The 24572-nt window shown below is 41.3% G+C and overlaps 2 protein-coding genes across 7 annotated transcripts; one reads left to right on the forward strand and one right to left on the reverse strand.

The window, feature by feature from the left end:
- The first annotated feature begins 386 nt into the window (after nt 1-386).
- ARF4 (ARF GTPase 4) lies at nt 387-12300 on the forward strand. The gene is made up of 6 exons (XM_075159035.1): nt 387-893; nt 7657-7737; nt 8247-8356; nt 9727-9798; nt 10332-10457; nt 11344-12300. Exons 1-6 carry the CDS (start codon nt 827-829, stop codon nt 11428-11430), a joined length of 543 nt encoding a protein of 180 aa, XP_075015136.1. The 5' UTR covers nt 387-826; the 3' UTR covers nt 11431-12300.
- On the reverse strand, nt 10580-24475 carry PDE12 (phosphodiesterase 12). 6 transcript variants are annotated; one of them, XR_012675037.1, is made up of 5 exons: nt 23204-24475; nt 22044-22122; nt 17550-17722; nt 16625-16782; nt 10580-10683 (listed from the first exon to the last, which is right to left on the reverse strand). XR_012675037.1 is itself a non-coding variant. In XM_075159033.1 (4 exons), exons 1-4 carry the CDS (start codon nt 24461-24463, stop codon nt 16846-16848), a joined length of 1524 nt encoding a protein of 507 aa, XP_075015134.1. In that variant the 5' UTR covers nt 24464-24475; the 3' UTR covers nt 15104-16845. The 6 variants fall into 6 exon arrangements, 3 of the variants coding, with proteins under 3 accessions (XP_075015134.1, XP_075015133.1, XP_075015135.1); XR_012675035.1 differs by having other exon boundaries at nt 16625-16857; XR_012675036.1 differs by having other exon boundaries at nt 16618-16857.
- Between the last annotated feature and the right edge of the window lie 97 nt (nt 24476-24572).

A 24572-nucleotide genomic window follows, 5' to 3' on the forward strand; every position in this document is an offset into this window, starting at 1 on the left:
AATCAGTGTTCCTGTGATAGAGCTTTTTTTTTTAAATTACCTGGCTCTGTTGCTATTAGGGTGTAGTTGGGGGCTCTCTGAGGTTTTGTTTTACCCTTCGGGAGAAGGGCCTGCCGGCTGTCGTGCCTCAGCCTAAGCACAGCGGGAGTGGGAGATGTATTACAAGGGTTTGGGGGTGAGCCGGGGCACGCGTTCCCCGGGGAGAGGCGCTCTGGCCCCCGCCGGGCGGTGCTGCGGGGCCGGCCGTTGGTGCCGGGTAGCTGGGCCTCAGGCGCAGGAACTACTGGGCGCCCGGCGGACTACATTTCCCGGCATGCCGCGCTCTGCCTTGCCTGGGGCGGCCGGAAGATGCGGCGAGGCGGGACGGAAGCCTTCAACTACATCCCCCGTCATGCGCTAGCAGCAGCGGTTAGAACGGGCGAGGCGCGGAGCGGCCGCAGCGCTTGCTGGGAGCAGTAGTCCCCGCCGCCGTTGGGCGCTGGGGCCGTGTGGCGGGGGGTGGTTCCGCGGCCAGGGGATGTGGCGAGCGTGACGTGATTTTGTCCGCGTTGGAGCCGGGGCGGTCGTGGCGAGCGTGACGTGGCAGAGAAGGAGCGAGCGAGGTTCCCCGGTCACAGAGCAGCAGCTGCCGCTGTCGTTGCTGCCGCCTGCGCCTTATAAGTCGGCGCCGCCGGGCAAACTCCGCACCTCGGCAGCCTGCGTCCTCGCTCGCGGAGGGATCCGTGAGCGCAGACAGGAGCCGGGCCGCGCTCCCCCTCCCTCCCTCCCTCCTCGCCGCACTCCTCCCGCTCCCTGCGCCGCCGCCCAGCCCCGCGCCGGAGCCGCCATGGGCCTCACCATCTCCTCGCTCTTCTCACGCCTGTTCGGCAAGAAGCAGATGCGCATCCTCATGGGTAAGGGGCGACAGCGGTACGCTGCCGCCGCCCGGCCGCGGCTCCCCGGAGCCTTGCCACTGCAGCCGTTGCGCCCTACCCGCCCGCGGCCGACGCCAGGCCCGCCCGCCCGCTCCCTCACGGACGCGTCCCGCTGGCGGTGGGGGAGGGGGCCGCAGGCTCAAGGCGGGGGAGCCTTGCCCCGACCCGGGGCGCGGGGGACGGGACACCTCTCTATCCGCTTTCCTCAGGGCTTGCGGGGTCGTTGGAAAGTGAACGAGCGGAGGGGAGAGAAGGAGCGGTGTGGGAAGGGCGTGGGGATCGCGATACGGCTGCCCTTCCTTTTCCTCCGCCGTGTTCTCGTTTTCTTCTCGCTTGTGTCCCCCCCCCCCGCCCCAGTCCGGCTGCCGGGGTCGCGGCTGCGCTGGACAACGGGAGGCAGAGCCCAGAGCTTCCTCCGGGTTTGCAGCGGGGCGTGCGAGGCTTCGGCCCCTTCTCCTTGCACCTGCGTTTCCGCTTGCGTTGAGCCAGAGCAAAACGTAGAACAAAGATCAAATTGCAGCAGGTGAAGCCGGTGCTCGCCTGCTGGAGAAGACGCGTAGGGCCGCGGAGGGTGTCGAGGAGGCGAGCGAGGTTTGCGCCTTGCTTTTCCCCGCGCTGCCGGTGCAGTTGTGCTCCCGGCCTGGAGACGCCGCTCCAGCCCGAGCAGTGTGGGTTTTCGAACGGGATGTGACAAAGCCTGGTGTGTCCAACACCAACCGCTTAAGAAATTGCCATGTAATGGCCGATTTTCGGTAACTAAGGTGTCTGTATCTCTGACCTGTGGAAGGACATTTTGGTATAGCATCTGTGCACTTTAATTCTCCTGAACCTCATGCACAAAATCATAAAACCCCGTAGGTTGCTTTTTCAGTGCTTACTTAGTTTTACTGTCAGCCCGTAATTATTTATTTGGAATTAGATTCTGTTTCTCTTGAAACGGGCTGTGTAAGAGTTGAAGCCAGTGGCTCTTGAAGAGTCTCGCTTTAAGATTATGGTTCAAAAGGTCAAAGCAAGCGCATACTGCATTCGGTATTTCCTCCTCCAACTCTTTCCTGCCTTCTTCCACCCACCTACCCACCCCCACAAGCTTTATGTACAAACAAATCTTAACCCCCAGATTTTTCTCAAATGCTGTTACTAAAGTGAATGGAACTTGATTCAATAGCCACAGACTGAAGGAGCTTGTCCTAAGAAATTACATGAAGCGCTTACTTCAATATAGCCAGCAGTGGGACTGGGTCCTAACTGTGAAACTTCTTGGCACACTGTTCATCCTTAACGCTGCTTGGGTATGCACAGCAGACGCAAAATGCAGCTTTTTTTAATAATAATTTTCCATGTTCTCCATACATTTTGTGATGACAGAGTTCTTTATTACATGCACAGTAATTTTATTGTATCTTCGCTGCTTGAAATTAGAGACTCTCATCCATTTCAAAATAACCTGAGTAATTTTTGTCTTCGAGACAACTTAGTACATCTGTTGGTTTCAAGGAAGTGATTTGACTGTCTCCCTAGCAGCGAGACTCTTCATATGACTCTCAATGAATGAAGTAAAATCTTCAAATGAGCTTTACTGTAGGATGAGATAGTCTCTGTGGTATTTGTAGTTCTCTTGCAATTCTGCAAAATAGTGAAAACAGGAAAGCAATGTCATACAGATCAAAACAGCTTGCAAGGCTTTAGTTTCTTCATTGGTAGGTAATTAGTTCAAATTTAGGTTAGCACTTTCTAGCAGTTGGTTCAACCGCATCTTTTTTCTTTTTTTTAAATGTTTATTTTAAGGCATGGATTATATTCAAATACAGGTCTGGATCAGAGCATGAGACTGCGCCATATTTTTTATGTAGTATAAGAGGGTAAAACTTTTGCTATGTTGTGATGAGAGTGTATCATAGGACCTAAACTGGGTGTTGAGAAGCGGAATATGTTATATTTGAAATAATTCGTTTATACCTATAACATGGAAAAGGAGCTCTTTATAGCATTCTATGTTTCGTATCAGCACTTTGAGGAGAGATTTTCGAATGAATACTGGGACTGAATTAAACTTTTCCTCAGGGTGATAATTTTCAATTTATGATCTGAAAATGAGCTGGACAAGGCTAGGCATTTAAGTAGTATACCAGTGAAGTAACTTTATGGGGTAAGGTGTTCATGGAGAAATATTTAGGGGAAAATATTATATGGGTGAGTTGATAATGAACAGGTGATTAATTTATAATTCAAACTTCCCTTTCACAGCTTTCTTTTGTTTCTGCAGAATTCAAGATAAAGTAGAATTAATTTAGCTCTTAAGATAGACTTTGTGTTGTTGAGTTCTGCAGAATTTGAATATTTCTCATCAGGTACCATTATCAACAGCAAACATGACACACTATCTTTTATATTCTCAAACTACATTTATGGTAAAAGGTGGACATTTAATGGTATACTGTTGCTGAAATTTTGTTTTTAAAAAACTGCACTTGTATAATTAAGTATTTTTCAGAAATACTGAGTTAGCATGATTCTGAGGGAATGAATGTAAAATAATTCTGCGTCTTCTTTATAGATGGAGGTAACGTGAGGGAAAAGAAAAGAAATACTGTAGGATAAGATTAAATGACTTAAAGTTAGACTGGGCAACCGGGGCATTAGAGTGGAAAAACTGAGTCCTAACCCTACATACACCTGTCTGTAAAACTCTTCACTCATAGTTTCTTGTGCTTAAAAAAGAAAAGTTGTTGATTCATTGTGTACCTTTCAGTATCATAATTTAGTGTTCTATGTCTTGGTGTAGTTGTGCAAGTGTTAACTGAGATAATAGCTACTCAGGAGCTTCGAATACAAAGGTAATTATTAAACACATTGGTGAAAAAATAGTCAGATTCTTTGTGAATTGTGTCACTGTACAGCACAAAACCATTTAGCTGGTTTTTATTTGTTTTTTTTTAACCACTGTTGGTTTGTATGCCGCTGTTTTTTTTTATGTGTGTTGTGTTTTCTTGAGAAGCTGTATTGAGAATGACCCCTTCATGTCCCTCAAAGACTTACCCAATTGAAACTAAACCTGAAAGAGTAATAGTATGTAAAGGATAAATAAGACCAGTTTTGAGAGAATTGGTGTGAAGGAAGAAGAAAAGTGAAGGAATACAAACCTGTAGTAAATTGAGATTCATTAATTTTGTTTTTTTTAAGCTGGCTTTTGTTTGTAACATGAATGTCATGAATCAGTTAAATACAGTAGAAGCTTTTTTTTTCCCTTTCTCTGCTTATGGGAAATGTTCATGTTGGAAGCAGCAACACGCTGTATTCTATACTAAACTTTGGAAATCTATTGGTCTTGATGGGGATTCCATTTCAAAAGTCAATTCTCAATTTTTCTGCATCTATAGTTTATATGAAGCTCTGTGCTATGATAACTGAGGCAGCTTGATATTCAGCCACGAATGATCAAAGTAGAAAGTTGGTAAATGAAAGTTGGTAAATGAGGAATGTGATGTGGTCACAGGGGTGGTGTTTCCAGGGACAAGCAAACTACAAGCTTGAGATTTAGAAACATGACTGACAGACTGTGAACAAAACACTCTTAAAAGGAGTAAAGGGCTTAGAACCCCAATGGTTTTAGCAGCAGCTGAAAGCATTGTAGATATTTTTTCTCCAACTAGAGGAAGAGGATGTTTGACTCGGTTTAAAGATAAATGGTTGCAAGAGCAAGTCTGTACTTCCTATTTGTACTTCATTGTAACCTTAATGCCTTTTGGTAGAACTGCTGACCATCATGCCCTGCGTCGAGATCTTTACACCTTGGTCTTGTTGATGGGTCAGTTACGCAGTGGCATCAGAGTGAAAACGTAGAGTTGGAAATTTACTTTACATTATTTGGGGATTTAAGACTTAGATTTTAATCTTGATAATTAAATCAACTTAAACTTTATGACATGGAAGTAGCTCATAGATTTACATTTAGTGTTCCAGTACAAATGTAAACATGTTTATTCTTGGAATACTAAAAGCAATAGTTACACTTCCTAGCGGCTCAAAAGATTAAATGTGATTTGGTGCTCTGAAGTTTCTTGTTCTAAAAAGGGTGGTAAATGGCAAATTGGAGTAAGAAGTATGAATGGGGGCTATGCTCTTGATGACTATTGCTTGTTTAGACTTCATAACATTTGCAATTTAGCTGAAAGAGGCAGTTTTTGCAACTAGCGTTATGGTGATTTGCATAAGTTGCCTTCCCTTGGTTAAAAGCTGCTGTCTCAAGTGTGGAGTCAGAAGAAGAAAACACATATCCATAACTCAGCCTGCCTCAGTGCAAAATCCAACAGCTTAATTAGAATTGTGGATAAGAGTGGATTTAAGGAAAGTCTCTGGGCTTTGTGCTTACATAGCTAATGTAGCCTTCTGCCAACGCCATTGAGATGGTGGGTCCTGGCACAAGAGCAGAGTGGATAACTGGGGCAATAATTTCTTAAATTCAGGAAACAGTTTAAAATTCTTGACTAGTTTCTAATTTCTTAACTCTGAGTCATATCTTCAAATGGTTCTCGATACCCTGAGTATATTCTTTGAAATGAGATTAGCTTTTTTCTTTTTCTTTGTCTTTACCTGTGTCTTTAGAATAACCCGTAAATACACTAAAACCATTTGTGTAGATAACACCATCTTTCTTTCGTTGCTAATTTTAGAAAATCTTGTCAGTGTTTGTTCTACTGATAACTGTTTGGGGTTTTTCGGGGGGAGTGGCAGAAGAGTTTGTGAGTATGTGTAGCTTTAATTGGTGGTTCACTAAATGATCTTAATGTTAATTTACTGGAAAACTATCACATATACATCATGTACGTACATTATGTTTTCTTGTAAAGATCTAGGCATCCTACAGATGCTCACTTGAAGCTGAGCTGTGTGAGAATAGTGTTGGGTTTCAAGCACTGTGCTATTGAAACCATTGTTTTTCAGCATAGATGGAGTATTTGAGGGTTTTGGAGTTCGCTTAAAGGGTTTTCTAAGGCTGACTGACACTTTATTGGTGTAGGGGAAAATGCTAACATTTACAAGTTTCATGACTTGCAAACTGTTGTGAAACTTCTGCTGCACCATGTCTTTTTTTTTTTGTTCGTGCTTGTGTGTGGCTCTAGAAGAGACCAACACTTAAACAATAGCAAACTTAAAACTGTTAAATTTTAATTTGAGCATTTTGGGAGTTTATTACCCCTCAAGGAGCTCTGGTTTTGATGGTAGATTGTTTGGGTTTTTTTCCCTCCCTCTTCTTTCATGACATTAACAATTGGAAGAACTTTTTTTTTTTTTAAATACGCAATGACAATACCAAAGAAACTGCATAGGCATGTATAATCCTGTTCACAGTATCAGAATATAGGACAATTATAGATAGGTTTTTTAGTTAGTTTGCTGTAACAGCAGTTTGTGTCTTGAGAAGGAGGAGGCTTTTTAAGAGTTTGGTTTCATTCTGAATAAGTAGGTAATTTCGAATTCCATTTTATTGCAATGCTAAGGAAACGGTTGCATTATTAATAGTCAAGTCATCAAACCACTTAAAGCTTAATGTATCGCAGTCACCAAGTAGAAGATTAACTGAGAACACTTAATGTTACCAAACAAGGATAACATTTGTTTTCTTGTGAAGTATTTTTTAATTAATTCTTTGATAGGGGTTTTATTTTTGTTTGGGCAAAAATCTTATTGACTATTTTAAGTTTCACAAATAGACATTTTATTCAAACTGTTGCTGTGGTAATTGTTTAGTACCTACTGTTTATTTAGGTGCTTACGTGCTAGGCATTGGATTCTAACATAAAGAACTGTATTTTGACTTGCTCTTATGTGTTCTGAAATGCCTCACAATAAGCAGTTGCACAGTTTTAGAAAACTACAGTGTATGCCTGCAATGTTGGTGATGCTTCTCAAAAAATGTCTTTGAAGCTCCAGTTTATTTTTTTTCTTTAAGGATCACATATTTACCACATAGCTTACATTGAAAAACAGCAAGCTTAAATTTTGTTGTAGAAGCAGAAGAGCAAATTTCAGTGCAGAAGGCCTTTTATAAAGATCAAAAGCGGAGACTCCTAATGAAACATCCTAGTGGATCTCAATGAATAGAAGTGATACCCTGAAGAAGAGTTACAGCCCTTAGGGTATATGCGGAGGGATGACAGAAGTTTCCTATGTATGTGTGTTTGTCAATGCAAAAGAAATGTTTTAGCAAAGGGACAAGAGACTGGAATGAGGGAGACTGAAGTGTCTTCCATTGATAGTGCCAACTCCTATTGGTTCAGGTGCATGTGAAACTGGCCTTAGTTGAAGGTTGAATAAGTGAGACCTTCCCCAACTTGAGTGCAAAGTAGCAAACGTGATCGGGTAGAAACTATGTGCTGCTTATAGATTGTTGCTAGCCATTTAAAACCATCCTGACTTACTCAGAAGAAACTTTCAAAGTGAATGATAAAACTTAATTAACTAACACAAATACTAAGGAGGAGGACTAGAAACTTGTGAACCTGTAGGTTGTGGATGGAAGTGTGTTATTGAGCTTGTTTTTTTCATTGCTTGTTCTCTCTCTCTCAGTGCTGGATAGAGGAGATGGGGAGAAACATCCAGTAGTATATCAACAATGACTGAAGAGTGTTCAAAAAGTTTTTTCTTCTCAGAAAAAAAACCCTAATAGTCTGCATGTAAAATGACATATTTTTAAATTAGTAGTTCATATTGTGAACTAAATCAAATTTTCTGTTTATTCTAGTTGGTTTGGATGCTGCTGGTAAGACAACTATTCTTTATAAACTGAAACTAGGAGAAATTGTCACCACAATTCCCACTATTGGTAAGATAACCAATTCTCATGTCTTCATTCTTGTTACTCTAAATTTGCGTTGTACAGACAGGCTTCTGAAGAGTGTAGGGATTTGCTATCTTTGCTGTTAGTATAAGAATCAAGACAAACATGGGCTTTCTGGTGCTGCCATAACATAACTGTGTCAGAACAAAGGTACATCTAGACCAGAAGCCTGTGTCTGGCAGTGGCCAGTAGCAGATGCTCAGGAGTATAGGAACCAATTAAATAGCAGGACTTCCCCCAAACACCATGAGCCTCTAGCAGTTGGTGGCTGAAAGACTTGCTGAACAAAAGCTGGTGTACTTGGAATTTATCGATTAATTTTTTTTTTTCCCTTCAGTCAATTTTCTTCTTGATCTAGCAATTAAATTATGATAAGCCATTTTATATGTATTTGGGAGAAATATAACTTAGGAAGTAACGATCTTTAACATGGTTAGAATTACATTTTAATACTAGCATTAACTATTTCTAACTGCTTGACTCTCTTATTTTAGGTTTTAATGTGGAAACGGTAGAATATAAAAACATTTGTTTCACAGTTTGGGATGTTGGTGGTCAAGATAAAATTAGACCTCTTTGGAGGCATTATTTCCAAAACACACAGGTAAGAGTTCTGAGATGGCGATTGTTAAAGACCTGTTTTGTAAAGTCTCATTATACATGGAAAGTTGTCTTCTGTCCCTTCCTTTCAGAAAGACTCCTCACTACTTCCTGCAAGTTCTAAGGGATACCCAGATTTTATTCTAGTTGAAGCTGCTTTGTTACCCTGAAGGCTTCGAGTCTAGTTGTGAGTGTAGCCTGGCAAGGATGAAGTCCTTTAGGATCTACCAGTGTTCTGTAATGTGCCAGAGCAGCTGTTTGTTTGTGAGGAACTCTTCAACTGCCGTATCCATACTTAGATCTGTTTGAACTGGCATTGGCTTATACATAAAAAAATGTTGTTGTCTAAACACCCTTCTACATATTCTTTTTTTCTAATCAGCCTGAAAATATACAGCTTTTACTGTGCTATATCAGTGTATTTGGTATGCTGAGTATCCAAAAATATCGTAAAAAAATCTTGTTACTGATTGATTAGAAAGTGTTTGCTTCATATTGATGTGAGTGCTGTTATTTTTGGTGACATAAATGTGATTCTTTCCTTTGGTTCACAGGTAGTAAGGTAAGTTGCTTATTAGTATCGGGAAAATTCGGGAGTGGTGGTTTCTTCCCCCTGCCTTGTTGAATATAGAATTGTTTCCCGGAAACTTCTGTGCAGTGTAGTGCATGTGATTGGTGCAGAAAAATGGAGAAGTCTGGATTGACAAAAAGGAGCTAGCAAAGTACTGTTGTGAATAGAGTAATACTTAATTTCAGTTCCTTATTCAACCGTGTTACTAAATATTTTTAAAAGATGCTTCTGTTTTCTTAAAGAGAATGATAAAATGTAAGGTTTTCAGGCCGGAATTTTAAGAGTAAACAGTGTGTGTAAGGAGGACACTTGAATAGCAGAGATGCCATTAGAAATAGTGTTTGGTACAAACTTTTTGAAACAAATTCAGGCCTTACTTTAAGGGTGTGGGTTTTTTCAGTGAAACATGAGATGGTGAAGCACTTGTGATTCTCTTGCTGCATTTAACATGATACAATGAGTGAAAAGGGAGGGGGGGAGAGTTAGCTTCTGAAATTTTGCTGGTGTCTTCCTCCCCCCCCCAAACTGAATGAATTAGAGTGAATTAGTGTGAATCACACACTAATCTATAAAATGACATTTGTGTTTAACTTTTTTGATTTAGAACACCTAGCTTTATTTTGCAGTTGAAACTTATTACGTACTTGTTCAGACAGACATCTTGCATTGCTTAAACAGAAGTTTCTGTGAAATTTGCTCACCTAAGGGAGGGGACAGTCACAATACTCAATATGAGTTTTTTGGTTTTTAAAATAGTACTGCATGTTTACATTGGCTTTTCAAAACTGCTTAACTTCTTACAGGGCCTCATTTTTGTGGTAGACAGCAATGACAGAGAGAGAATCCAGGAAGCAGCAGAAGAGCTGCAGAAAATGGTAAATATTGATAACCTTCTGAAATATGATTGTTATACTTACTTCGTCATATTTTTGGATGTGTCAGCTTCCTTAAGAGATTTAGGATTTTAAATTTTTAGCGAGTTTGTACAGTGGGTATTGTATTCACCTGGTAATTTTGGGTCACACAGTGCACTGAGTTGTAACTACAACTCTGTAGAGAGCGTTAGCTCAAGAACTACTCATGTGTCAGAACCTTTCTTTGCTTCCTGAAACCTTAGTAGAAACACAGCAGATGAAGAAGGAATTTTGGAAAGACAAAGTGGTGCGAAGAATTTAAGCAGCGAGTTGCCAGTAAATTTAAACTGCCTATTGAAAGAGTATTTCCTTACTTGTAGGAGAAGTTCTGTTGGGTACTAATTAAATTTCACTCAGTACTTACTAGTGAATTCAGGAGCAAGAATGAAGATGTTTATAACCCTTAAATCAGTATTTAGGTTTCTTTAGTGCTTGTTGAAGTAATTGAAGTACTTAACTGAGCTAATTTAAAACATGACCATTTTTTCTGTTAGCTTCAGGAGGATGAGCTGCGAGATGCAGTGCTGCTTCTGTTTGCGAACAAACAGGATCTGCCAAATGCCATGGCAATCAGTGAAATGACAGATAAACTAGGTCTTCAGTCTCTGCGTAACAGAACTGTAAGTGCTAAACTTTCTGGTTGCTGAACTCTTGACTTCCTTTATATATCATAAACATAATCTCCATTTAAAGGAAAGGAAGGTTTTAACCTTTTTCTGTAGAAAGATGCACATACCTGCTATTAAACTCTGTAGTGCATAGTTTGCATCCTTGTTCAAAATAAGTGATTTAGAAGTGTAATCCAATGTGTACAGCTGTTGCAGGTGTTTCATCTCTCACCTTTTCCTGAAAAATACAAATATTCCAGTCTGTCACTGAAATATAGCTGTCAAACGTTTCACAAAGTATGTGGTGGGCTTTCCTGTTTTCCCAATACTTGTTATTCTGGGGGAGAAAATGCATTCTGCATTCTCACCACTACAAAGATGGGAGGAAATTAACTAGCTCCTGAATCGTTAGATTCCATCTGCGCAAGCCTTTGAGACATAGGGTTGCTTCACAGAAACCATCTATCCCGTAATACTCACTTAATGTCTGTATGTTGATACACTAAGATGATATCCATAGAAGATGTTTTAGAGATCTGTTAATTTACATAATTCCATGTCCATTTCCTGAAGAGCAGTGTTTCAAAAACAAGAAGCTAGTTTTCAGCATGTAAACCAAATAGAAGTTCTGTATTTGTTTCTTGATGCACTAAATGGTGTTGAACATTTGCTAGGCCAACACCAAGTTTTTGGATAATGTCTGAATCCCATCTACTTCATATATACTTTTCAAAACTTATAAAAATACCATCTGTTCAATATTGACTCTACTTATGGCACAAAACAGTGTTTAAAGAACACTATTTGAGCGTGTATCTGAGTGTCACATACGGTGATAACTTAACTTGCATTTTGTCAGTATTTAAATGTAATCTTTGTCTGTGTTCTGCATTAACAGTGGTATGTCCAGGCTACCTGTGCTACGCAAGGAACTGGTCTGTATGAGGGACTTGACTGGCTGTCAAATGAACTCTCAAAACGCTAACTCAAACTGGATGACTCTTTCACCAGGGACATGTTTGATATAAGTGGTCTAGGCTTGTTACAACAAAATTAGTTTGCATCTTGGTTATTACAGTATCTGGAACTGATATTTGGGCAGGATATTACAGCGTTTCAACTTATTTTGTTGCCAATTATTGTTTACCGAGCTACATGTTGCAAAGGTAGCAATATGCTTGGGTAAAAATTTCCTTAACTTGGAAAAAGTGTATCTTCTGATTTTATTCCCCTTGTTAGCCTAAATGCCTGAATATAGTTATTGTGACATCTTTAAGATCTGTTTTGAATACTCTTTTGAGCCCCAATAAATTAATGTTTTAAGTTTTTTTTTTTCTCCCTGCTACTTTTAGTTTACTGATGCCCTGTTTCATTCCTCAGACAGTCTGCTGATTTAAAAATGTAGCATTCCGTATGTATTTATTTCTCTCCCTTGCCAAAAAGAATTCCTAATACCGCTTGTTTCAGCCAAGGAAATGCTCTAAAACACTATACAAATCTACTGCACTGAGGAACATTTTATTAATCCTTGGGTTCTGTCAGCCCAACTTGCCTTTGTGTGAATTGGATTTGATGGGTAGAATAGTTCTGTGCTGGTTGCGAAGAGCTCATGTTGAGGTTGTTTTTAATATTCAGCAGATTGTCTTCCTTTATATTGTATCTTTTTTTTATGTTGCATGTTGCTTTTTGGTATCAGCCTGACTATTTTTGCCCAGTGTATAATAGTTCTGCTGAAGTTTTACTGTTTGTTGGTGAACATATCTTCATAAAGAAATTTTGGAAAATTCATCGAACTCAATGGATTAGTTTCTTCATAACCCACTTGGAATTATTCCTAATAAAATGATAAAATGTATAGTTCTGTGTATGCTCTTCTTGATTCCTGAAATAGTTGAACTGCAAGTTATCACTTATTCTTTTTCCATATACTGAGCTTTCCTGCAGCTTGAATGTGAACATCAATCTCAGATTTTTTCACTTGTTTGGAGCTATGTAGAGCGGGACACGGAAGGTGGGCAACAAAGTTGTATGCAGTGCAGTAGAGTAGCTGTCATCAAGGCTTATATAATTCTGTAAGTGTCTTTTGAAGTTGTAAATCTAAAATTCCTTTTAAGATGTCCAGATATGAAAATACTAACAGTTACAAAAATTGTAATAAAACAAATACGAACTGCCTGAAAAGCATGCATGTCTGTTTCATAGTTGTATCTCCATTTAAAAACCAACATGGGTTCTGGCAGGAGAATCACCAATTCTGTTGGTGGCTAGCTGGGAACCTGACTTGAACACTTGTACAGGGGTTTAGTCAATACTATATTAATGGTGATAGTCATCCCAAAAAATCAGCTTTATGCAGTTGCTACTGTCTGCTTTCATATTTCTGCCCCCTTATACCTCTGTAATTCAAAAGACTTAAATTAACATGTTTTTTGAGGCTGCTACTAACGGGTATTTTAAGATCTTTTTTTCTATTGCCTGTCTGCTGTATGGATGCAAATATGGCTCAATCCTCCAACTGAAATATTCTATTCTATTGATTGTATGTCTTTAGGAACCCAAAGCATGATTTCATTGCCGTTTTAGGCTAAGCTCTTCTCTTATTTTTAGCCCAGGTCTTGTTATCCTTGCTACAAGAAATCCCAGTGACAAGGTCTGGTAAACTCAAGCTAGTTTAGGTTAAGAGCACCTTTCAAGGCAGCTTCTGCTGTAACTGAGGTTTAAGTTTCTAGGAAGTACTGTCACTGTGAACACAACTAACCAGAGAAAATTCCAGAGCTTTTGAATACGGTCATTAACTGTCTTCAATATGTAACAGAAACCCAGGAGACAGTGTAAGGTGAGTAGGGTTTTGCTTGCACCTTTAGTGAATTGCTGATCACATATTAACGAAAGCTGATATATCCATGCATTGGATCAGTAGCTGTTAATATGCATATTTCTAGCAACGCAGTTCTTTGAAATAATCCTTAAAAGGAACACCTTGTTCAGAAGAGGCGGCTGGTCTGTAACACGGATTGTATTGGTAGTCCCAATAGGTTAAAATGAAACAATTCTCGTCACGAATTAAATGCCATCTCCTCTTCCAAGGAAGAAGTTAGAGGTAGACTTTAAATAAAAAAGCAGATACTTAGAAACAAATTAGGCCTATTATCTTGAAGGAAGCATTCTGTTTGGTAGAAATGAAGATTTCACTGGTTTAATTCTTTCAAATGCTTTTAAGTAATTAAGTACTCAGGTTTAGGTGAGTTCTGTTTAGCCGCTACACTTTTGAGTTACAGCATGTGTATAGAAGTTCATATTTCAAAGAGCCGCCATGCTTCATTTTGTGTATCAGTAGGTTGTAATTCTGCTATAAAATGAGTAATTTCACAAAATCAAAGTCAGAAAGTAGTAAAGATCTTGAGCCTCATTTTAAAAGTGATGGGATCTGCGTGAGGGGTTAAGGCTACAGCTTACACTGAAGCGTAGTAAGACAAAGTCAATAAAGTTCCTGGGTGTAACTGAGTAGTCACTGTAGTGTTATTCAGAGCATAGAGAGGAACTGAAGCAAGTACTTCAATCTTCCTGTAGATAGGTAAGACCACACTTGACCTCTGTTACTAAAATGGTATTTGCCTCTGAGTACTCTGTACTGTTGTAATCTTGGAAGCAAGGTCTCTTGCGCAGTTTATTCATCGTAATATTAAGCTGTGGAAGGGACAAGACACTTGGGCTGCAGAATAATGTCACAATTGACAGAAGTAAATAAACTTTCCCTCAGGTTATTACATTCTCATCAACTGTTCTCAATTCTCTAAACATTTTCAAGGTACAGTTTAGATTACGTGTTCTTGATTCTAAGCAGCAGTCCCTGGGATTGGTGCATGTGCTTAGAAAGCCGCCTTGTCTTCAGATGACAAACATGAAGTAGTTTGTTATGCATGTTTTGCTGGCTATTGCTGTGAGCTGAAATCTGGTGGCTTTCTTTTTCCTTTGGAGTTAGTGCTACTTTTGTAGCTAGTGCTTGTCTGTTAGTGCAAGAACAAGCTTAGTCCTGATGACTTCATTATGCTGCCGTATCTCTTTTAGTACCAGGATCACATGCGGTATTGAAATCTGTGTCATATTCCATTAATATGGCTATCTGTCAGTAAATTCATTAGCTGTGGCAGTGACACTTTCTTAAACAGACCAAAAGGAGATGAAACACTTCATCACTGGCTCTTCTCCCTTTTTAGATTACAGAAACTCAGAGGATAAATTCTACATTCTCTTTATTGGTTAGAAGCTGATAATTTGTATGCTAGTCTTACACGAATACAGTACAAATCTTCTACTGTAAAGGCACTGACTGTCATTTAAGACATTGTGGATAGGTAAAAAAACTTTTGTTGCTTTTTGTTGCATTCTTTAAAATAGTTATTTTCTGGCTAAAGCAATTACAACAGTGACCTATATATGTTGTGTATCAGTAACAATGTATAATACAGCCCTGCTCTCGAGAGGCAGATGAAATTCCCGTGAAGATCCAATTTTGTCATGTCTTTTAAGAGTTTAGATATACTAACTTTCTTTGTGATTTCCCTGTCAGAACTGAACTGAACTGTTGTCCCAGAAGTTCAAAATCTTGGACAGGCACAAGACTGCTAAAAATTTGTTCCTCATTCTACTGTAATGACAGGAAATCCTGAGTTCCAGTAGCTGAAATTTTTCATTGTGTAGCATCAACTCCTATATTCAAACAATGGGTAAGTTCTACTGCACTGGGGGGTCAGTCTAGTAATATTTGTATACAAGAGTTTATTTCAAAGTATCAGATGGCCAGCTTAATAGAGAGCAAAACACTGGAGAATGAGTGGTTTTTCTTTCATTTGGCCATGCTGGCAATTTATTCCTTGTATTTTTCAGTACATGCGTGATTGACTTTTCATTTTTTTCCAACGTTAGGAGAATAGTTTTGCATGAATATTCAGATCGACATACAGACCAGAGCAAAAGGCTTGTTTTGTTTTTCTCACATGTAATCAACCTGATCACTCAATCCTACAACATAAACAGTAGCAGATATTTGTTGTTTGGGTTTGGTTTTGGTTTTGGTTTTTTTTTTTTTTAAAAAGGCTTCATGAACACCATGTTCTAGAACTTCTGCAGCTGTTTTGTAGCTAATCTGCAGACTTTGGTTCAACTGTTTGCAAGCAGGACAAAAATCTGTTCTAAACACATCAGGAATTAGCCACAAAAGCTATAAGTATTTCTACTTGCTTGGCTTGTTCTCAGTGTTTTCAACATGCACCAGTAAAACAATGTACTGGAGGCAGTAGGACACCACGAGGGCACTTATGGCAATGGCCTGGCTTGTGTAAAAAGTGGTTTAGGGTTTTGCCAGTAATGAGAATTCAGAGCCCAGTGTGCAGTCCCTTGCTCATCTGAGTAATCCTTATATTAAGGTCTAGGCAAAGTCAATTTGACTGCAATATAATGAAACTTTGCGCATCACCTTGTCCCAGTACATCTTTCCCACCCTTGTCAAGAGTGGTATTGACAGGGGACTTGAGTAAGAAATGACATTTGATATGCTGCTGTTGGACCTATGAATAAAACTTAGTTACCGAATGTGTTGTGCATTGTGCAGAAAAAAAATCGAACGCATCAGGTTCTATTAAGGGATCTGATGCAAATTCTAGGAAAACCGAAATGTTTCAGGCTCTTCCTCTTACTGGGTGGGAGTCGAAAAGTCTTGGAACAATTTTTTTTATGCTAGGAATGTGAGAACTACACAATTAATTTGAGGTGTTGAAAGATCCGACTCCTTAGCATGCTGGGTATTTTTCCCCTTCTTTTCTTATACCATTTTTCTCCTTCCTTTTCTTCCTTCTTCTCTCTATCATACTTTGCATTATTATTTGCTTTATCATGATACATAAATACATTTTACTGAAAGCTTGAATTAGTTCCTTCAAAAATAGCAGTGATACAAGAAATACTGGTGTGTAAGAATTCAAGTACTAACTCACAGGTGGCTAAGACCCCTTTGTCTGGTATGGATAAAGTGAGGGGAAAAAATAATACAAGTTCCAAGTTGCCAGACCAGTCTGAAGGATCTGGCAGAACTTGGTTGTTTTTTGCACATATCAAATACACAGGTAAACTACATTTCACAATAACCAGAACAACCCAAAAACTGGCCAAGTACCTATTACCTCCAGAAGGCCAGTGTTGCAGTGCTCTTAGTTCTAGTAATGTTCTTATGAGTGACAAGTTTGTCCACAGCAGGAGCCAGTGTGAAAGAAGAAACTCCTTCCCGAGACAACAGCTTGTCAGAGCCGATGCTGCAGCAGTGCTGTCTCTCTTGAGTTTACTGCATCAGAGATGGGAAAGTCGATTAGAAAGCAAAGTGAGATGTTCCTTTTTCCCTTTTTCCTTAATGGCTGGTCTGGGAAAGTAGAGTAACAAAAAAAAAAAAACAACAAACAAAAAAAAAGAAAACAAACAAACAAAAAAACCCAAACACATTTGAAAAGATGCAAAGAGGATCTTGCCCAATTTTTTGATGTGAAGGAGATGGAGCATTCCAATTGCTGGAAGAGGAACGCAGGTGAGTTTAGGTTTATGAAATAAAATGGAGAGAAGCTTAATGGGACTTCTATAAAGCTGGGTTCTAGAGATGATATAGAGAGAAAGAATTAATTGCTGGGCAAGGTCCAGATGTGTAGGGGGAGCTAAAATGGGAGCTAAAATCACCTTATGTGGAGTAGGAAGCACCCTATATTACCTCATGTAGATGTAAACATAGCTTGGGATATGGGCCAAAGGTGTGCCTAAAGATTGCTTTTCACCCCCCAAAAAATCACAATTGTTTTAAATTGTGACTTTTTCCTAACCCACACCCTAGTGCTGCATTCTCGCTCCAGAAAGGTCTGCCTGGTCCCTGTCACATTGCTTCTATGGGCAGTCAGCCTGTGCTGCTGCATTTTACTTATGAAACCAGGGATACCTTGACTGGAGAATCTCCAGCCCTAGCTTGTGGGGCTGAATTTCCTCCTGAAGATACTGAAGGATTATCTGCCATGTGCAAGGACCATCTGATTTTACTGGGCCTGTTCCAGTGCCGTGGTTTTCCCTTACCGCTTGCTTCCTGCAGATGCCAGCTTTCCTGTGCTCTCCCTCTCCTTGGTCTGCAAGGAGACAGAAGCAGCAACCCAAGTACCAATCCCGGGAATGAGACGGACCTGCCGCTTCTTGGAAGGGAGGCAGAATGCCAGGCAAGTCTATTCTCTGAGCAGCTCCATCTTCTGGTGCTATGGAGAAGTTACAGATTTTTAATGTTTTAGTTTTGGAAACTAAGACAAAGTAACCCAGTTGTAATTGATAGGTAGTTAAAAAGGAGGAAAAGAATGTTGTTTAAAGTTCTAAGGAATCTCAGTTAGCCTATGTAAGTAATACAATTTCCCTTCCAAACTTAACAATTGCAGTCTTACTATTCTAAGTGACTGAGACCGAGACATTTCTCTTGCAGTCTGCAAGGCTGCATTACTCAGTGGAGTTTGGTTTTTGGGGTTTTTTTCCCCTCAGATTTTTCAGAGCTGGCAAATTGTAGAAGGCCTCTGACTGAGCTGTAATGTGGTCATTTTCAGTGTTTTTCCAAGGTATTTAAATAGATTTTTTCTTCTTGAACAGATCTTGCATTTATTTTTTCTGCTCTTTAAGATGCCATATGCTTGCAAACGTTACATCTTCAGGTGTAAGCTTTCCCTCATTTACTAAATTAGTAAATATTCTTTGCCCAGATACAAGGTTTACAGCCTCCATTCTGTCTGCAAGATTTTCTCCTCACTCCTGTATCTTGAAGTTTAGTTATGAATCACTGATACTTTTATTATCAACTTTGTTGTCTAGAAGAGTACAGACTTCACCTTCAGCTCATATGCAAGATTGAATGACATTTTACTTTTTAATTAGACTTATCAGAGAATAGTAACTGATCAAGGGCCCACACAAAGTATTTAGGGTCCAATTTTACAGGGCGAGTACTGTCCTTCGGTCTGTTGCGAACATCATTCATTGCCACTTTTATTGCCACATTCCCTGTTTTGCTTCCATTTTTCATCCAACAGCCCTTAGCTACTCTTTGGCTTAGCTAAAATGGTAACTTAACAAAAATTGAATTCTGAAGGTTTACATATAATCCCGCCAAAGCCCATTACAATAAATGAGTGCTCTTTCAGTGAGGTCTTGTGTTATGTTTTGTGGCACATCAGCTTAAGCAAGTGAATGCCTTGTTCCAGGCCTTGATTGTTTATTCCCACCTCCAAGCCTGTATCTTGCTCTTTGGGCACAAGAGGCTTTATGGTGAATCAGCTCAGGATATAATGACCCTCTGGAACGATAATACAGTCAAGATAATTAAAGGCCCTGTGTTTTTAGCTGGATCACTTCCCTATTTTAGTTTGGTGTGGTATGAGCAGGAACAAGTAGCCAGAATTCAGTGGTGGTAGAGCAGGATCAGGTAAGAGAGGTTGGGATGAGAGGAAAATGGATGGTAACCTGCTGGAAAAAGCTACTTGCAAAGGACATTTACATGAGATCCTTAGTAATACAGGCTTCTACAAACTTGTGTGTTAGTCCAACAGTCCTGTTGTCAATTCCCATTTACCTGTGTTTTTATGTGCAGAGTTGGTAACAATATTCTGGACAGTTCATGAGATTTTTCTTCTGAAGTCATGATGTTTGAAACATTGAGACGTGTTTTGAGATTTATGGGCCTGCAACTTTTTAGCCTTATATGACCTCTGAGCCTAAACCTGCCTGTTGGCTTTACTAGTGTAGATGTTTATCAGCATCAACTTGTCAGATGCTCAGATACTACAGTAACAAAAACCAGTAGTAATTTCATTGGAAATAACATAGAAAAGGCTAAAGGGCAGATGTTTACAAGCTTCTGCAAAGCACCACCCTTCACAGTATAGCAGGTACTACTAGCAAGAGACAGGACCAACGCCCCTCAGCAATACCCTACCTGAAAGCGACTGCCTATTTTAAGTAGTATATAAACAGTTGGGTGAATCCCAGCTATAACCTACAGTCCACCACAATGCAGTGGAGGCGAGCGGTCAGTTGTGCAAGTATAGGGCGCACAACTTTTACCAACCTGGGCAGACTTGTTTTGCCATGAAAGAACCAGTAACTGAAAAGAAATCAAGTGACAACAGTGACAGACAATTGAAAAGGAAAGTTTATTAGGTGAAAGAGGGAGATCTAGTGAAATGGTTTTCAAATGCCATTTGTTTCATATGGACTAATGATACAGGGAAAGCAGCTTGTTAAATGATTCATACCTCTTCCAACACATTCAGTGAAGGTATGGATAATATACATTTCCACCCATCCAAATTATCTCCTATAAAATAGAGAAGAGTAGACTATTTCTAGAAGGAAAAAAATGTGGGGAAAACTATTAAAAATTCAGGTCGTCTTTGTATGTAATAGAGGAACAAAATAGAACAATTGTGACAAAGGGTTGCAAGTCACTTGTGTTTCTTTTTCAAGATTTAGGCACAGATACCCAACGCACTACATTAACTATTCTGTCCCCCCCCCCATCTGAAAACAGATGATATTGTTAAAAAGCTCCCTCCCATCCACAGTTGGCTGTCCTAACTTTAGTATTTCTTATATTGCCAATGACTATAAACAACAGAAGGAACAGATGTTCAAAACAGATGCTACCTATATATGTAGACCAATTTTACCAGGTGCTGAAGTTACCCTCATTACCCATATTAAGTGGGCAAGCAAAATGCTTCCAAATCAATTATAATCTTGAATTTAAGACGATTGATTGTTGACAGAAAGCCTATTCACTGACAAGTAAAGAACATCTTTTGAGAAGGTAGTAGATACAAGTACATTGTTCATGCCACTTACTAAAAATTGGACACCGTAATGGTAAGTGAACAAGACAATTTCTCAACTTATTTTAAAAACTTGTCCTGTCATGACAGTAATTACAATAAGGTTGAATCAGCTAAAGCCACTTGTTTTCAGGTTCTGTGTTTCGTTCCGAACTAAGCATGGTTCAGTTTGTACAGTCTTATAAATCAGATTAAATTCATAATCTTTTTTAACAAAATAATTCTTAATCCTTTAAAAACACCTATAAAAAAGGTATATGATAAGCCAATTTTCAAACCCCCGTCTTAAATATACTTGGTTTTCCTATTAGCATATAAAAAGGGAAGGGAAAAGTTGTTGTCATGCAAATAGTCTGAACAGTGTGATAATATTCAGTAGAACCATTAAACACATGAACTTTTTAGAAGTCATTCTGACTTTCCTTTTAGTAGCATACAAACCAGGGTGTCACCTCAGTTCCCCAGAAGTAAATTAAATTTCTTGTTTGAAAACCCCCAAAAGCACCATGCAAGAACTGATCTATTTCCACTTTAAGTCACATATTAGTGCTATATGATCAGAAGGATGTGAAACACTTGGCAAAGCCTGGTGGGTTGTTACTTCTTCGTGACTTGGCAATGGAATGACCTGTTCCACCTCTAGAGCATTTTTGTCTATGAAAATGTAGTCCAGACATCCATGAAACCCACCAACATAGTTTGTATAAGCAGGTTCTCCGCAAGCACTTAGCAGTTTGAAAGGATGGCTTAGAGGCATACTGCACCTTTCTTCTTCACCATTCGAGACCCAGTCTTCATGATCTTCAGCAATGCCACCACTGTTAATAAAACTGTAAGTCCCAGATGATGGTGTACTATTAAAATCTCCACAGAATATGATTGGTATGCTAGGATACAAATCCCATGCTACATGCTTGATGTGAGACAAGGCTACAGCGATTTGGATGAGACGGATGTTCCCACCTAAGAATATAAAAACATACTGCTTTAAATACTTCAGTAGCATTGGAGGAATTTTCCAAGTTGCACATTTAAGCATGTATAGCTCTGAAACAGTAATCTCATTTTAAATTTTCTGTGCACTACATTTTAGAAGAGTTTTCATAAATAAAGAAGCCTTTGAAGTTTGTGACTATGAAAGTGACTATGAAAGTTTTAGAGAGGCAGACAATGTTTTAATTTAAACTCGCACATGCAAGAACTCTGAACCTTAAACACCCATATTGCAGCAGCTTTCCATTTCGTGGCAACCATCCTAACACTGTTCCTGAAAGACACAGAACCAAAAGAAAACTAATTTAGAAGAGAAGAATCTCTTGTAGTCCAATTTGGTTGCCCTTCTGGCAGTACCCCAATATAACTCCTTCAGGTACAATAGGATTGGGAAGCCATGAGCACACACAAAGCTATCTATATTTTATGGTCTACTCTTTGGGTGAATTCTGTGTAATGTGACTTGCCTTGCTTTCAGCTGTATTCTACTGACTCCCAGGCAGACTAGAACAATCTTACTCTAAGAAAAATAAACAAACAAACAGACCTAGTAGCCTGGCTTGATTCATTTAGATAAGAAGCAAGGCAGGAAACCCTCAGTTCCAGAAGAAAAGGTTATAGCTGCAAAACAATGCGGGAAAATCTATTCTCCCTAGGAAAGACAAAAACCTTCACAAACCCAATTATCCTACATACAGGAACATGACAAAATTACCTTTTGGATGCCAGTATAGGTGGGTATTAGCTACACATATCTTCCTGGAAGGATCAGTTGTAGACTGAAGAACTGAAACCTTCAAGAGAAAATGTAATCTTTGGTAAGTCTTAAATTGAGAGGTTATATAGTTTAAAAAACGCAATAGTTAGCTTATGCCTTTACGGTCCAGTTCAAAGAATCTGATGCTTGTAACTAATGAACAGTATACCTCCTAAGTTGAATATATTTATCTTCTATATCAGGTCTGGATATCAGCCAATACATTACTGATATTACCAGTACATCCAGGTATTTGACAAATGTTCTTTTGTCCCCAAGTGTCTGGTTTGGCTGTATTTTTTCCATCAGTCCATTCCGTATTTTTTCATAAGATGTTGCTAATACTGTACCATTCTTAATTCCTTTTATTTTCTATTCTCCCACCTCTGCAACAGAATTGGAGCTGTGTCTCTGGTTTTAGCAAGCAAACTGTAGCAGTGCAGTTGTTAAATTGAATATAAATTTAAAGGTGACTTCAGTTATCAAGGAAAGCTTGTTAGTCCTACTCAGTGCACGAGTAGGAAACTTTTACTAGTGAGTGTTTCTGAAATTCCTGATGCAGACCTAGATCTTACATGTTTGTACTTACAGGATAGCTCTGCTGGCAGACCCACTGGCATCAACAAGCTCACAAACCTGTCCAACCTTATTTTCCTCCCTACTGTCACTTTGTAAAGTGGCATTATTAAAGCAAGCCAAATTAATTTACTCTCATTTACACCTGATTTACAGGATTTAAGTTTTATCAAATACATATTCTGACATACAAGAGTAAGTAGTGAAAAACTTGGCGGCCAATACCACCATCGATACCTGGCCCAGAATCTCAACAGCTGTCTTCATGTTAAAACAAAGAAAATAATTTTGCCTTTTTTACCGAATTTTGGTAATTCCATATATCCAGTTCAGTAAAGTCTCAATGTTTTGTTCTTGTTCCTAAGTTGCTCTTCTGTTCTATTCATTACCCTAGCTAACAGAGAACATACCACTGTTCTGTCTACATTTCAGACTGTTAATCCTTCGCCTGCCTTCTCCTGTGGTTCGACGCTCAACAAACCTCACTTGGCTGTGCCTGCCTGGAGAGGGGAAAGAGGAAGAACGCACGTAAAAGCTGGTACCTGCAGCACAGATGATCTCTGAAGCACCTTCTCCTGCACCAAGGGGTATTTGGCCAGCTTATCACACAACTCCTTGTGCAGCGGGTCCGAGAGCAGGGCTTCGCTGAAAGCTATGTCGTGCTGGCTAAGGAGGCTGAACTTGTCCCTGCGGTAGAAAGTGGCCAGGCCTTCGTGCTGCTTCTCCTTGATCTTGAAGAGCCCTTCGAGTCCAAAAGCGTCTAGGGCCGGAGCCAAGCTGTCCACGAAGACGGACTTATCCACTTCTTGCAAGCAGATGAGGTCGGCGCTGTAGCCCGCCAGCTCCTTCTTCAGCAGGTTCTGCCGGTAGTCGAGCTCCAGGGCGTACGGAGCGCAGTAGGGGTAGAGCACGGTGCGGGAGAACTCCGTCTGGGCGTAGGTGTCGGCCAGGATGTTGTAGGAGACGGCGCGAACGGAGCCCTCGCCGCAGACCTTCTTGGTGTAGAGGTGCCGGCAGTCGAAGGTGCAGGCGCCGGGGCCGGCCTCCACGGGGCCGCTGCTCTCCACCTCGCGGGGCGGCCCGTAGCGCTGCGCTCCGTCCCCGGGCGTGCACCGCAGCTTCAGCCGCAGCCCCACCAGCGCGTTGGAGGGCGTGAAGACGCGCTCGGCGGCCGCCGCCTCCACCCAGGCCGGGCCGTCGTCGCCCGCCGCCGCCTCCCCGCCGGCCGCGGGCCGCTGCTCGCGGTACCAGCGGAAGAGGCAGTGCTGCGGAGCGGCGAACTCGGCGCTCACCTTGGGGCACACGGGGAAGCCGGCCAGCAGCGAGCGCGGCAGCTGGAGCTCGGTGAGCGCCGGCGGGTTGCGCTCCACGCGGTACTGCGCCTCCCCGATCTGCAGCACGGCGCCGTCCTGCCAGGCCGCCGCGTTGGGCACCTCCTCGGCCACCGCCTCCCCGTCGCGGGAGAAGAGCCGCACGGCCGGCGCCGCCGCCACTTCCCCCGCCGGGCCGCCCTCCGCCCGCGCCTTCTTGCTCTTCTTCGCCGCCTTGGCGCGGCCCTTGGCGGCGTTGGTGGCGATGCGGGCCAGGGCCCGGCCCAGCGGCTCCGCCTGGTCCCGCTGCATGTGCCTGGCGCTGCCGTCGGGCAGCACGAACCGCAGGCTCAGCTTGGGCTCGGACGGCACGCACCGCACCACGGCCCGCTCCATGGCGCCGCGGGCGGCGGGCAGGCGGCCGCCACCGGCGAGGAAGGCGGCGGGCGAGCCGCGGAGCCTCCGGAGGGCGGAGCGCAGCCTCCGCCACATGGAGCCGGCGCCGCGGCTCGCCCGCTTCCGAGAGGCGCGCCCGGAAACGACGAGCCGCGCGCGGCCTCGTCAACGGGGCTGGGCGGAGCGGCGCTCCCAACGGCCACCG

This window comes from Calonectris borealis, chromosome 10 (assembly GCF_964195595.1).
Source record: "Calonectris borealis chromosome 10, bCalBor7.hap1.2, whole genome shotgun sequence".
NCBI lineage: Eukaryota > Metazoa > Chordata > Aves > Procellariiformes > Procellariidae > Calonectris > Calonectris borealis.